We start from the raw sequence: 13362 nt of genomic DNA, 5'->3' as shown, positions 1-13362 counted from the left end.
TTTTTTGAAGTCTGTTTTTTTTTTTGTCCAATAATAATAATAAAAATAAAATATTTAGCCAATTCTGCTAACTTTATAGGAAAGCAGCTGTAGAGAATTTAGCACAGGAATGTACAACTGTGTTTTTTGGCTTGCTTTAAGCTTCTCATCTTCCTTTATTTCCCCCTTTCTTTTCCTAACAATATTTTTTTTAGGACAGAAATCATTAAAAGTGCTGACATTGACCACAACTCCATCATCATTTTGTTTGTGGCGGTGTGAGTATGTGTATATTTGTGTATGCGCACATCTGTGTGGAGGCCAGAAGTCAAACGTGGCGCTCTTTCTCAGGCGCCATGGATCTTGAGTTTTGAGACACGCTCTCTCTCCCTGGTGCCTAAGACACACAGACTAGGCTTACTGCCCAGCAAGCCCAGGGATCTCGAAGTCTGTGGTTTTCCATCACTGGCACTATAGGCTCCTGCCTCACGATGCCTGATTTTTATGTGGGTTCTGGAATTGGAAGTCAAATCCTTTCACCTTCATGACTAGCACTTGCTCAGGAAACACTCTCCCTAGCCCACTATCATCATTTCTGGGTGAGTCTTCCTCTGTTCCCCAGGAGTGCTGAAAACAGTGAATAACAGCTGTATAGAAAGTTGGTATTGAGTCCACGTACTGAGGAGCAAGCCTAGTGGATAAACATGGTTTTACTCAACAAGACTCTCAGACCAGTTGATTAGACTAGAACACGGCTGGCTACCTTCCCATCCTTTTGGGCTAGCTAAGCAATATGTGTTTTGTTTAAAGACACACACGAATATTAGTGATTTCAGTGCATAGCATGCTAGGTCATGAATGCAGGAGTGCATGTTGCATCCCCGACACTATGGATTTTATTTTTTCAGACATCTTTTTGTTCCTTCAGTACTTGAGTGAGGATCTGAGTGTTCTTTACTCTGACTGCAGTTCTTTTCATTTGTCCAGCCTTTCTTTCAATATTTGGAAGCGATGTTGCTTTGTCACTTTTAAATAAAGCTGCAGTGTTGCTAGTAATCCTGTGAAGGTGATGATATGCCCTTCCCCCCAACCCCACAGTACCAGGAGGATTACACTTAGGGTGCTTGTTTTGATGTTATTTTGGGGAAATGTTAGTACAGTATGCCATGGTTTGTTTTGTCTTTGTGATGTTCCTGACAAATCCTGAATCTGTGGGCTTATGACTTTTTGCAGGGAGAGGGGGGTGTGTCAGAACAGTCACCAGCCATTATCTCTTAAAATACAGTTTTTCTCCTTATTAATTCTCCTCTTGTATTAATACTTTTTTCATCTATAAGACCTATACACAGTGGCTGAGGGTTTGGTATGTTCTCTGTACTTTCTACTTAAGAAAGAAACAAACCCTTTATCTAAAATGGTGCCCTGCCTGCAGGATATGCTACGGCAATGGTGGGACAAAGTTTGTGGGAGTAACCAACCGATATCTGATTTGACTTACGACCCACTCCAGGAGACGAAACCCACAATGGACATGACTTTGGTGCTCAAGAACCTGCAACTAGATAGCTCAGCAACCTCAGGGCAAACCAAATAATTGATCTAAAAAGAAAAAAGAAGGAAAAAATTGTAGAGATAAAAATGACTCCTAATGATATTCTGCTATACTCATAACTCAGTGCCTTGTTCAGCCATCATCAGATACGCTTCCTCTTGCAGTAGATAGGTACAAAATCAGAGACTCACTGAGAGTGCTAGGCCTTGTGCGCTCAGTCCTAAATGGGATGTTTCCATCAAAACCCTCTCCTCAGAGTTCAGGGAATGCCTGGGAAGAGAATGCAGAAAGACTGTAAGAACCAGAGGGTAAGGAAAACAACACTCTCTAAAACAACTGAACAAAGTTTATATGAACTCACAGAGACTGAGGCAGCATACACAGGGTCAATGCCAGGTTCTCTGAGTATATATCACAGCTGCCAGTCTAGCGATTCTATGGGATTCCTGAGTGTGCCAACTAGTGGGTCTCTAATGCTTCTTCCTTCTCTTGGACTCTTTTCCTTCTGTTGGTTTGTCTCATCCAACTTTGATGTGATAGCTTGTGTATTATCTTACTGTATTTTGTTTTGTTATAGTCTTTAAAAATGAGTGAATGAATAAATGAATGAATGGGGTAAAGGTTAACAACTGAACTTGTCACTTACACCTGCTGAAAGAAGAAAAACCTGTTTTCCCAAATAGAGTGACGCTGGGTTTATCAACCACTCCAGAAAAGGCCTCATATTCTGGAGAAGCTAACCAACTTCTACTACACAGTTTTTTATATGTGTGCTTTTCCTTGGTTATGGTTTGATTTTTTTTTGCTTGTTTTTTTTTTCCTTTTGGGGTACAATTTTATTTTGTCTTCTTGTGTTTTGGGGGCCTGTGTATTGATTGAGTCTTTAAAGAAAGAACTTGAAGTTGGGTGGGAAGAAAGTGCGATCTGGAAGGACTTGGGGGAAGGGGAGAATATCGTTAAAATATATTCAAGTTTGGAAATTGTTTTAAAGGATAAAACTATAGCAAAAATAAAGAAATAAAATAAAATAACAACAAGATGAACAAAAACCCTCTATAGAACATAGGTATTGACTACTCCCCTGCTTCCTGTTCTCTTACTATACATCCCAACTGGTATTAAATCCAATGATGATTCTTAATTGCAGGTCTTTATTTGACACTTTTTGTGTGGTGATTCTTCTTTGAAGTTCTTCTTTTCTTCTAGTTTTGAACACATGCATCAAGATTATTTTACTTTGTTATGTTTCATGTTTTATTATTGTTTAGTGTATGTGTGTGTGTGTGTTTTGCCTGCATGCGAATGGCTGTGTACCATATGCATGTATGGTACTCACAGAGTCAAGAAAAGGGTGTAGCATCCCCTTGAACCAGAGCTCCATATAGTTATGAGCTGCCATGTGGATGCTGGGATTTGAGCCTTGGTCATCCATAAGAGCAGTCGGTGCTCTAATCTTCTGAGCTGCTTCTTCAGTCCCTCTTCTTTTATTTTGATATATTTTCACTTGTGACAGGATCTTGCTGAGTTTCCCAGCCTGTGATTCCTGGGCTAATGCTATTCTCCACTTTAGCTTACAAAGTGTCTGAGGCTACAGGTTCTAGGCTTGCACCCGCAAGGTTAAATTCAGTACTAATAAGTCTAGCAATTGAGATACCTTGTGAGTTTCTTCCTATGTTTCTCTAGCCACTTCTACCCACTTCTGTGTATACAAGGACTCTGACTGCTCTTCCTTAATGGGAACGATTACTTTTATGTTTGTGGGCGAGCCTTTAGAGTCCATAGCTGAGCTGGCTGGGATTTACAGATGTTCCTCTCTCTCTCTCTCTCTCTCTCTCTCTCTCTCTCTCTCTCTCTTTCAGGCAGGTTCAGTTCTGAAGCACTGTTAGATGTGCTGTGTGGGTTCCTTCCTACTCATACTGTCTCATACTGTCACATGCAGTCAACACTCTGATGCTTTCAAGAAGGCGGAAGCCCCAAAGATGAAAGCACGGCAGAGCAGAATATTTCTGTGGGTTATCCTGGATGCTCCATTTGCTGCAAGTTTGAGTATTTAGTGTCTCTAACTGCAGATACTGATAAACCTTGAGACAGTCTTTCCTTCCTAGTCCCCAGGCTTTGCTGAGCTTCTTGGCCTCTATATTGGTACCAAATACTGATCTAATGCCTGAAGGAGAGAAGAGCACAGCACCAAGTCCTTCTCGTGGCATCCTCAGCTTCCAGGGTCTTGGCTTCTATGTCCACGGCTCCGGCAACTACTCCACCTTTTACAATTGCTTTTAAAGGAATCTAGGTTTTCCAGGGAATCTGATTGAAGACTTGGTTAGATACAAACTCAGTGTGAGTCTCCATGCATCTTTATTCTGCACACTGACTGTTGTGTGCTACTTGGACATCAAGGCCATTGATCCTTTATGTGGAGTGATGGCTTTGTAATTTTTGTTAAAAATTTCATTTTGATTTATAGAGATATTTCAAAGGTTTGTTGGCAAATCAATTAGTCTTTTCCTTTAAGACTTCAATTAACACTTGAGAGCAATTCTTCTAAACCTTCATTCACACTTTTTTTTTTTTAAATCCATGACTTTGGTTTCCTCACATCTAAATATAAGTTTAAAATTTAGCTTAATTTAATTTTAACCAGAGAATATTTTGAAAGTTTCTTTCTCCTCAACTACTTAACAATCATTAGTTAAATATATCTTCCTTCTCGCTGGCTTGAAATTCTACTTTCCACAGCTTGGAAATTGTGACATACAGCCTGTTTATTTCTAACTCTCATTGGTCAGGCTGTGACTAAGACCACCATTCCTGTATCTAAGACTGAACTCAGTAATTCATTTTACTATGCATCAATTCAAGTAATTTCTCTCTTTGGTCCACTCTATCTTGGGTGGCAACATCAGGCATGTCATTGAGATGATAGATACAGCAACAACTTAGGCTAAGGTGGCAGCAATGGCAATATAGGACAAGGTCCAAGGAGTGGCCTTGAGGTCTGTCACTGATAGAGCTTGAGGGATTTGTAGGCTGTGGAACATGTCTGTCCACACATGACTTTAAGTGTTCTGACTTGGCACTTTTAAAGATGCTGGAGTCCTTAACTCTACGATTGAAAATATAGAAGAAACAGATCCTGAGATACAAGGAGTTCGGTGTGTAAAGCACAATCAGGCATAGAAGGAATAAGCATAAACATCTTCTGACATCGTGGAATATTCTAGCTTTGATTACAAGGATAGAAACTTGAACTAGAAGTCAGACAGCAAGTGAAACGCAGCACTGATTACACACCAAATAAAATTTACTGTGGCACTAACTCTAATGAATGTTTGCTTTTTCAAGAGGTAGACCTTTTCATATTTTAAAGGCATATGAAATATGCCACTAGGCTATAAACGGTGTTTGCAGTCAAGTGAAAAGCCCAGACTTAGTTGAGAAGGGCACAGAAGACAGATTTATCAAGCTTGGGAGATTTAGGAGACAAGAGGATTCAAGTGCTTACTTAGAAGTTACTAGCAAAGACCATTTCCTCATTAATCCTTCTTCTGCCAAGAGTGAAGGTTTGCCACACTGTTACAAGGGCCAAACGTGACTAGGAAGAGCTGAAAGAGTTTGGTTGGCACTCTACCATGATCAGAGAGTGAGCCTAGAATCCAGGCTGTGAGGAGCATGAGCAACTTCTCAGCATAGTTCAGCCCTATCAACTTCTACCAACCTTCCTTTATTTATCTAAAACACATAGAGGTTCTCACTTCATGTTGTATATATATCCTTTAAGGTGCTATTTGAATTAAATACAAGGATAGAAAGCATTAAAAAAAATACCACCACCACCACTACAAAACCTGGCTGTAAGCCAGATGCAGTGACATATGCCAGTAATCCCAGGACAGCAGGCCTGGGTTTGAGCCCAACTTGGTCTCCAGAGTGAAGTCTTGCTTTAAAAGAACAAGAATCAAAATAAACAAAAAGGTTAATTTTGATGCTTAAAAATTAGTTTTCCCAAGGTTTCTTGTTTCCTTTGCCTTTGGATATTTTTCAACTTTAAATTTAGACCATAAGAGCAGAATTGTAGAATTTGGAGCTTGTACTTTTTTGTTTTTCTTTTCTTTAAATTTGTTTCAATCTACATTTGAAAAATGAGAGAGAAAAACAAATGTTTGCCTGCAAGTCTTGTAAATTGGGCTTTTGTTTGCTTAATTTTTATTTTATTTATTGATTTTTGGCTTACAAGTGCTGCTAAGCCCAGGAATCTTGTTTCTAAGCGCTGCTCTTTCCTTTCCGGTGTAGAGGCCAGAACATTCCCACCAACTTTTGATATTAATCCCTGAGTCACTTTTTGTATAACACCCTCCCCCACCTTCCTCTAAGGTTCAGTAAAAAATCTTAATGTGGAAAGATGAAAAGTGGTTTCCATGCCTTCTCAGAGTATCAGGTTTCTAAAACCAGCTGACACCAGCTTCTTTTGTAACCAAGTTTAATATAAAAGCGCCACCAGTATGCAAATAAAGCACATAGCTAAACTCTAGATGCAAAGGGGTAATGAACTGATTGCAGGGCCGTTTTTATGGTAAGACATTGGTCTGGCATTCTGGCCATGTCTGGTGGTCAATGCCACGGGCCACTCATTCTTGCCACTGCTGTGAATGCACAAGAATCAGTGACTTGCCAACCTCATTACTTTGGGTACTGTCAGTTCAGACAAGCATACCCCACCCCCACTCGGATCTACCTCAGTGTCAGAAGGAAATGAAGCCACAAGGAGAACAAAAGGAGGCATACTCACTGTCTCCTGCCTGTTCTGCCTCTCTTCCCCCACCCCCCACTCTCAAACTGTTTCTCCTGTGCCTGCCTTTCAGTGTGACCTCCTCCCTGCCCCAGGTAGAAACTGTGAAGAACTGCCCTTGCGGACAAGCACCTCTCCACCTAGGGCTGCTCTACCCTGACTCTGCTCCCTTTTCACCTTCTGCTTGCCTGAGGAAGGAAGTATGAGCAAAGACAGCAACTGCAGGCAATTGACATCCAGAAGCCACAAGCTTTTGTAAAAATCAGATCTATACAACACCCGAGACTGAACAATGGCTTTATCTCTGGAAGAATTCGTCAACTCCCTTGACCCAAGGACGCTCCCCAGGGTCCTAGAAATCCAGTCAGGCATCTACTTTGAAGGTAAGTACTTCTCTAATTCTTAAACTCTGTAGAATGTTCTTATAAAGCCTCTTGATAATTTGTGGGAAAGATTTTAACAAAGAATATGTGGAGAGGCTGTGTGTATTGCTCAGAGTTGCAATAGGTTCCACCTTCAGCATACCTACAAACACAAATCTGAGTTGTCTACAGGAAAAGGTGAGTACACACACACACACACACACACACACACACACACACACACACACACACTCACACACTCACATACACGCTGAATGGCTGCATAGTAGAGACCCGGCAGCTGGTGAAGAAGGCTCTAAGAGAGATGGGCATGTGGAACTATGTATGGTAACCTTTTCATTCGCGGGCACTCAACAGGTCAACGCAAATAAGGCTCTGCTGCTGCCTACTGTTTGAAATTAGTTGTAGTCAGGTAAAAATGTTTAATGTTGTTGATGCTTGTTTCTAGACTATTAAAACAACAACAACAACAACAAAGCAAAACCCAAAGTACAACTGAACTTGTTTTGCTTCACCCAAAATGATAGCGACTATCAAGGGCACAGTCCTTACGAAGGAATGCTGCCAAGCTGAGACTTCTAAGCTTGCCTTATGTTTGTGTTCCTGTCTTTCTGTAGTAGTCCCACTACAAACTCCTTAAATAGTGGGCAAATTTATTTAAAGATAGAGAAATTAGTACTTATTGACCATAAAATACTCTTTAAAAATCAATGTTGAAAAGTCAAAATTCAATGAAAATTACTACATGCTAAGCCACTGAATTCTGGTCTAACTTACTGCATATGTAAAATCCCCAATATGAATTCTAGCATTTTAAAGTTGTTAGTTTTGGCTGGGCAATGGTGGTGCACCACTTTAATCCCAGTACTCAGAAGGCAGAGGCAGGCAGATTTCTGAGTTTGAGGCCAGACTGGTCAACAGAGCAAATTCCAGAACAGCCAGGGCTACACAGAGAAACCCTGTCTTGAAACACCAAAAAAAAAAAAAAAAAAAAAAAAAAAAGTTAGTTTGGTTATGTATAGCATTCTGAAAGTATTTTCTAGGTAGACACTTATTTTTGCTTACAAGAACAGGAGAACTGAAGTAAAACAGAATTGGTTCTAGTCAAACTAGTAAGAAAATAAATAATGCTTGGCACATGAGCTTTTACACTCACTGCTGTCCCTGACTTCCCATGGTTAAATGTCTAGTTTTTTGACTTTCAACATAGTGGAAATGCACAAATCACTGAGGCTCCCCCCCTCCCAGCTCCCCTGCATTTTAAGTACAGTAGCCAATAAGTTAGGTAGGATTTTAAACACTTGGTAATCAAATGGTCACCGTGTCGGTTGATTTCACTCACTGTAACCATGGCATGTTCTGCACATGATTAGGATGGACTATACTGAGTTGTTAGGTGCAATATGTCTGGGAGTTTGTATGTTTTCAGTTGCCAGTGGGCTTATCAAGCTGTGAGGGAGTCATTATTCAGCCTCACCTGACCCCGGCCCCCAGAAGATTGACACATGCACACCTCACACACCTACATGCCTCCATACCCCGGAAAGGTAGTGACTTGGTACTAGTCCCACTGAGGCTATTATGAGGCTCTACTTAAGTGTTTGTGAATAGACTGGGATCAGGTCTTTGACCATGTCCATCTCCTGCCTTGTTGGGGATTATGCCTCTAATGTAGCTAGCAGCTGCTTCATGTGTCTCATGGTTTATGCTTTTGGGGCTCCACGGAAGAGGTCTTGCTACCTATCTAGGAAGAGTTTCAGACTTTATATTTGGTTTTTGGTTTATTTGAAGATGCATAGCTATAAGATATACGAAGAGCTGGTTTTAAATTTTTGTGCATATTAAGTCTGACTTCCCAGTACCATTTTGTTGCTTCCAAACCCAATAATATGCCTATACAACATTTGTCTTTGAAATACCTCTCCTGTTCCACTAATTGAGTTTTTAAATTATTTATTCCCAATAGTATTCTGTTTAAAAATGGAAGCCTTGAAATTAGTGTTAATATGTGTTTGATGTACATGTGCTTCCTTTGTTTTTACTCTGTGTTCCCAAGCTAACTTAGCTATTCACAGATGTTTAATGAACATTTTTTAAAAGAATAGATTCTTTAAGAAATCTAATGAATAATTTTATTGATTTATGTATATAGTAAGTTGAAGAAATGGTAATTTAATATTGTTTATAAAGGAAACCTGTTCATATCATTGTCTTCATTCTTTATGACTTTACCACTATGTTACAACTTAATTAAGATGAATTTTGACACAATAAGTACATCCATGTAAACATCACCTGAGAAATAGAAAATTGCAAGTATTCTAGAAGACTCATCTTACATCTTTTTACTTGTTATCTACTTCCTTCCCCAACTTAACCAATACTCCATGACTTTTGTTCACTCAAAGTTGTGTAAGTAGAAAATTATAGTATGTACTCTTTCAGTTGTCATACATGTATTATCGAGGTACTGTATACTATTCCATACAATTAATTTATTTTCTGTGTATAACAGCTTCTCTCTCCTCTCTCTCTCTCTCTCTCTCTCTCTCTCTCTCTCTCTCTCTCTCTTCTTTCTTTCTTTCTTTCTTTCATCTTAGCACTAGGGATTGAAACTAAGGCCTTGTGCATCTGGACAAGTGCTCTCCCACTAAGCAACAGCCCCAACCCTCTCTGCACTTTTTATTTTGGTACAAGACCTCACTAAAGGCCCCAGGCTGCCTTTGAACTCACTCCGTAGCCAAGGCATGTCTTCAGTTTGCCATCGTCCCATTTTCAGCCCATGGAGAGCCCAGGTTTATAATGCAGGCCAGCAGTTCTGTTAGTGTATAATACAGTATTGGAGGACTATGCTGAAGTATATTTACCCATTCTACTGCTGATGGACACTTAGATTATTTCTAGTGTAACATCACTGGTAGCATTTTGTCATGACATTCTTCTACATCCACATTCACAGGAATATAAAAATAAACCAAGTTTCTATGTCAAATGGCCTGTAAATTGTGCTCGGTGGGTAGCGAAAGAGAAGTTCCCAAAGTGGTTGTTTATCTATGTTTTCATCAGAAGTCTCTGAGAGTTCCTGCTAACATACCTGATGCCATTTGCTGTGATTGGTCATCTTGACTGTAGTCTCTGTGGTAGGAACACTGCACTGAATGCAGGTTTTCGTTCGTGTCTACCTTTTGTCTAATAGATAGAAGATGCTTTCTCTTTTATTCTGTGCTGTTTGCAGATTCTCTTTGACATTATTCCTCGGTCTGGCTCATTTATATTAGGTTTTTATAAGTTTTTTTTGGTCTTCTTTCTTCTTTGTAATGAGTTGTCACAAAGATGTAGCCTATTCTAATAGGATAAATATTTTTAACTGCTTCACTTTGAGTTAATGAAGGCTCACAACATGAGCAACACTCCTCATTGAGGAAAACAAAAAGCTGCTGTTGACAATCGACAGTGTGCGCTTGCACACACACACACAAACACACATGCACACACACACACACACACACACACAAAGCACTACTGACTTGACTATAAGTGTATGTATATGTATGTGAGTGTGGGTGGGTGCATGTGCATATGTGTGTGTGTGTGTGTGTATGTGTGTGTGTGTGTGTGTGTGTGTGTGTACATGACTATCTGTTTTCTGTTCTGATTATCTTCTCCCACTGCTTAGCTTAGCATTTCCCTTTTTTAGGAGTACCTTTTCATGAGGGGAAGTTTTCAATTTTACTGTTAGAGTGCTCAGTTCATAACTGCCTTTCTATTATATGTTGTTAAGGAAATGTTTCTTTATCTTGAATTATGAAAACATTATATGTTAGCCACTAGAAATTCAATTATTTACTTTTTTCCTTTACACCTGTTGTCTGCTTGCAAGTGATTGTTTTATATATGCTTTGAAATGAGGGCCAAGATCTATATGATTCTTCTGGAGAGCTAATTAGTACAATGTTATTGAAAGAGAACAAGAAGAGAGAGAAAGATAACATCTCACTATGCAGCTCTGGCTAGTTAAGAATTCACTATGTGCACCACACTGGTCTTGAATTCACCGAAATTCTCCTGCCTCTGGCTTTCAAGTGATAGGATTAGAGGGATCCCACAGCATACCATGCTAGAAAACTCTTTTTGCTAATGCTGTACTGTGGCCCCTCGACATAAGTACTGTGCATCAGACCAGGGTCTCTTTCAGTGGCGTCTCTGCTTCTTCACTCACAGGATGGTTCTTTATACTGTTTCACTGTCTAAGTACATGTGTATGCTGCGGGGCTGTGGTTCTCTCACTTGATTGCACATATGAAACATCTGACATGTTTCTAAGATTATCAGTGTCTGGATGTGTCTCTACAAGTAAAGATTTAATTATGTGAGAGGTGAGGTATTGCTGGCAGGCCCCTAGACGTCTCCCTGATGAGTATAAAGTGCAGTCAAACTTGAAAACGACTGATGTGGCGTAAGCTTTCCAGTGTGTTTTTATTCTTCAAGTGGGGCCTCTTTGACTTTTCATATACGTGTTAGAATGAACTTGTCCATCTCCACACAAGCCCACTCTGGATTCTGATCAGCAGTGTATCATTTTGAGAAAATTCACATCTCTGTACATTGAGTTTTCCAATCTCTGAACTGGATTTGCCTCTCAAGTCTCTTTGCTTCTTGATTGGTAGTGTTTGTGATTTTGTTTTTGTTAATATCTTCATTGTTTTTGCATTTATTCTGAGTATTTTTCACACCAATATGTTAATAAATGGTATCTTAAGCAACTGTGGTGGTCCATGTTTATAGTCCCAGTGATAGGGAGACTGAAGCTAAAGGCTGGAGGCCAATCTGGGATAAGTAGTTTCAGGCCAGCCTAAGAAATAGAGTAGAAACTTATATAAAAACAAAATAAAACAAAAAACAAACCAAACTGAAAAACAAAACTAGAAATTCTTCCACGTTTTCATAAATTTGGTTATGCTTGCTGAATTAAAACAAAACATATCTTTAATATATACTTTTTAGATTATTGTTGATATTTTGGACACATTAAATTTTTGTGAGATCTGGATTCCCCTTTCTTCTTTCCCTTGCAGCACTGGGTCCTGTTTCTACCATACAGCTAAGCAGGGTTAGTAGTGAAGGTCACCTTGTAGTATTTACAGCCTCAGAGAGCATCCGTAATTCTTCATTAAAGTTATTTATTTTAGATTACAGAATATCTGTTCCTTTTTTAGTAATGGCTATTAAAAATAAAAATCTTGAGCATGTTTTATTAAATATTCCCTCTGTAACTTCTATGATTATGTAAGTTTCTTTTTCTACATTGAATTTTTTTTTTGAATTTCAAGCAAAGCTTTATGCGTACAGCAAAATCAAGTTCATTAGGTATCCCTGGATTTTTTTTTATTTAAAGCATTTTATGTATCTTTTAGGGAATATTATTAGCTTAAATTTTTTATTGCTTGTACAGTCATTGCCAGGATCCACGTAAAGTTGAAGTTATCAAACTTTATTTTTACTGTTTTGAGACAGGGTCTCACTATGCTGTTCAGAATGGCTTTGGACTCACAGTAATCCTCTTGTTTGTTTTTTATTAAAACAAAGCAATGGGATAAAAAGATGACTCAATGATTTAGATGTAAAGACCTCTTTAGAGGACCCAGTTTTGGTTCCCAGCACCCATGTCAGGTGACCTGTAACTACCTTTAGCTCCAGCTCCAGAGGATCTGATCCTGCCTCTGTTGGCACATGCATTCGCATGTACATACCGACACGCAGCACACTCACATTCATATAATTAAAAATAAGAAAATAAATCTTTGAAAAGAACTAAAACATAAAAACAATCTTGGTATAGTGTAGTCATATATCCTAGGCCAATTTCTAGAGCAAACTCACACACACACACACACACACACACACACACACACACACACACACACACATTATTTAAACTGGCTTTAAATACTTTGGTAAGATCTTTTTATATGTATCAGGCTAAGTGTCAGGGCAGTCGGGGTGTCCCACCCCTTCCATAGGACAGAGTATGAGCGAGAAGAACCTTCCTAAAAGGTCCCTGGGTTACGTAGGATCTACTTGCTCATTGAAAATAGCAACCTGAGGATGGAACCAAGAAACTGCTCTCACAAAGCTGATGTTTGCCAATAGCTTCCCCATGGATACTGCTAACAGCTTTGGTAACCTGGGTCTGGGCCACCCTCCTTCGTAGCTAGGGTCCTCCAGGAATGGAAACCACTAGTCACAACTCCCAAATCCTGGATGAGGGCCCATCTTCTCAGTTCACCAAGGCTGGCATCAGCACCACAGCCACTTTGTCCACTGTGGTACCAAAGCTTGCTGTTTACTCTTTATAGCCAAGATTTTCATATTTTAACCATAACTAAATTAGCCATAGACTTGTCTATTTTAGATTCAAGATAGCTTTAGCTTTCTGAAATGAGCTCTGTAGATTTTCTTGTTTTCTAGTTTCTAAGATAATGAATGTCCTTAAAAAAATGTTTTAACTTCTTGCAAATTTGGTAGAACGTAGCTGTAAGAACCTCCAAATATGAAATTATTTGGAAACAAAACAGTTTGATTTTTATTAATATTCTCTATTATTTTGTTTCTTTCATTGATTTCTGATTTAATTTTCATGACTTTCTGTTCTCAAATCTCTG

General features: G+C 39.2%; 1 protein-coding gene across 3 annotated transcripts in view; it reads left to right on the top strand.

Moving 5' to 3' along the window:
• Positions 1–6284: 6284 nt before the first annotated feature.
• Positions 6285–13362, top strand: part of THEMIS (thymocyte selection associated) — a 176223-nt gene continuing 169145 nt past the window's right edge. For all 3 annotated transcript variants that reach the window (XM_084777736.1, XM_084777735.1, XM_084777737.1), the window contains exon 1: positions 6285–6700. In XM_084777736.1, coding sequence (XP_084633862.1) covers positions 6610–6700 — 91 coding nt within the window. In that variant the 5' untranslated portion in view covers positions 6285–6609. The remainder of the gene's footprint in view (positions 6701–13362) is intronic.

The sequence above is a fragment of the Acomys minous genome (assembly GCF_964271855.1).
Source record: "Acomys minous genome assembly, chromosome: 3".
Taxonomy (NCBI): Eukaryota; Metazoa; Chordata; class Mammalia; order Rodentia; family Muridae; genus Acomys; species Acomys minous.
Note: the sequence above shows the minus strand (reverse complement) of the source record. Positions and strands in the feature narration are given on the sequence as shown.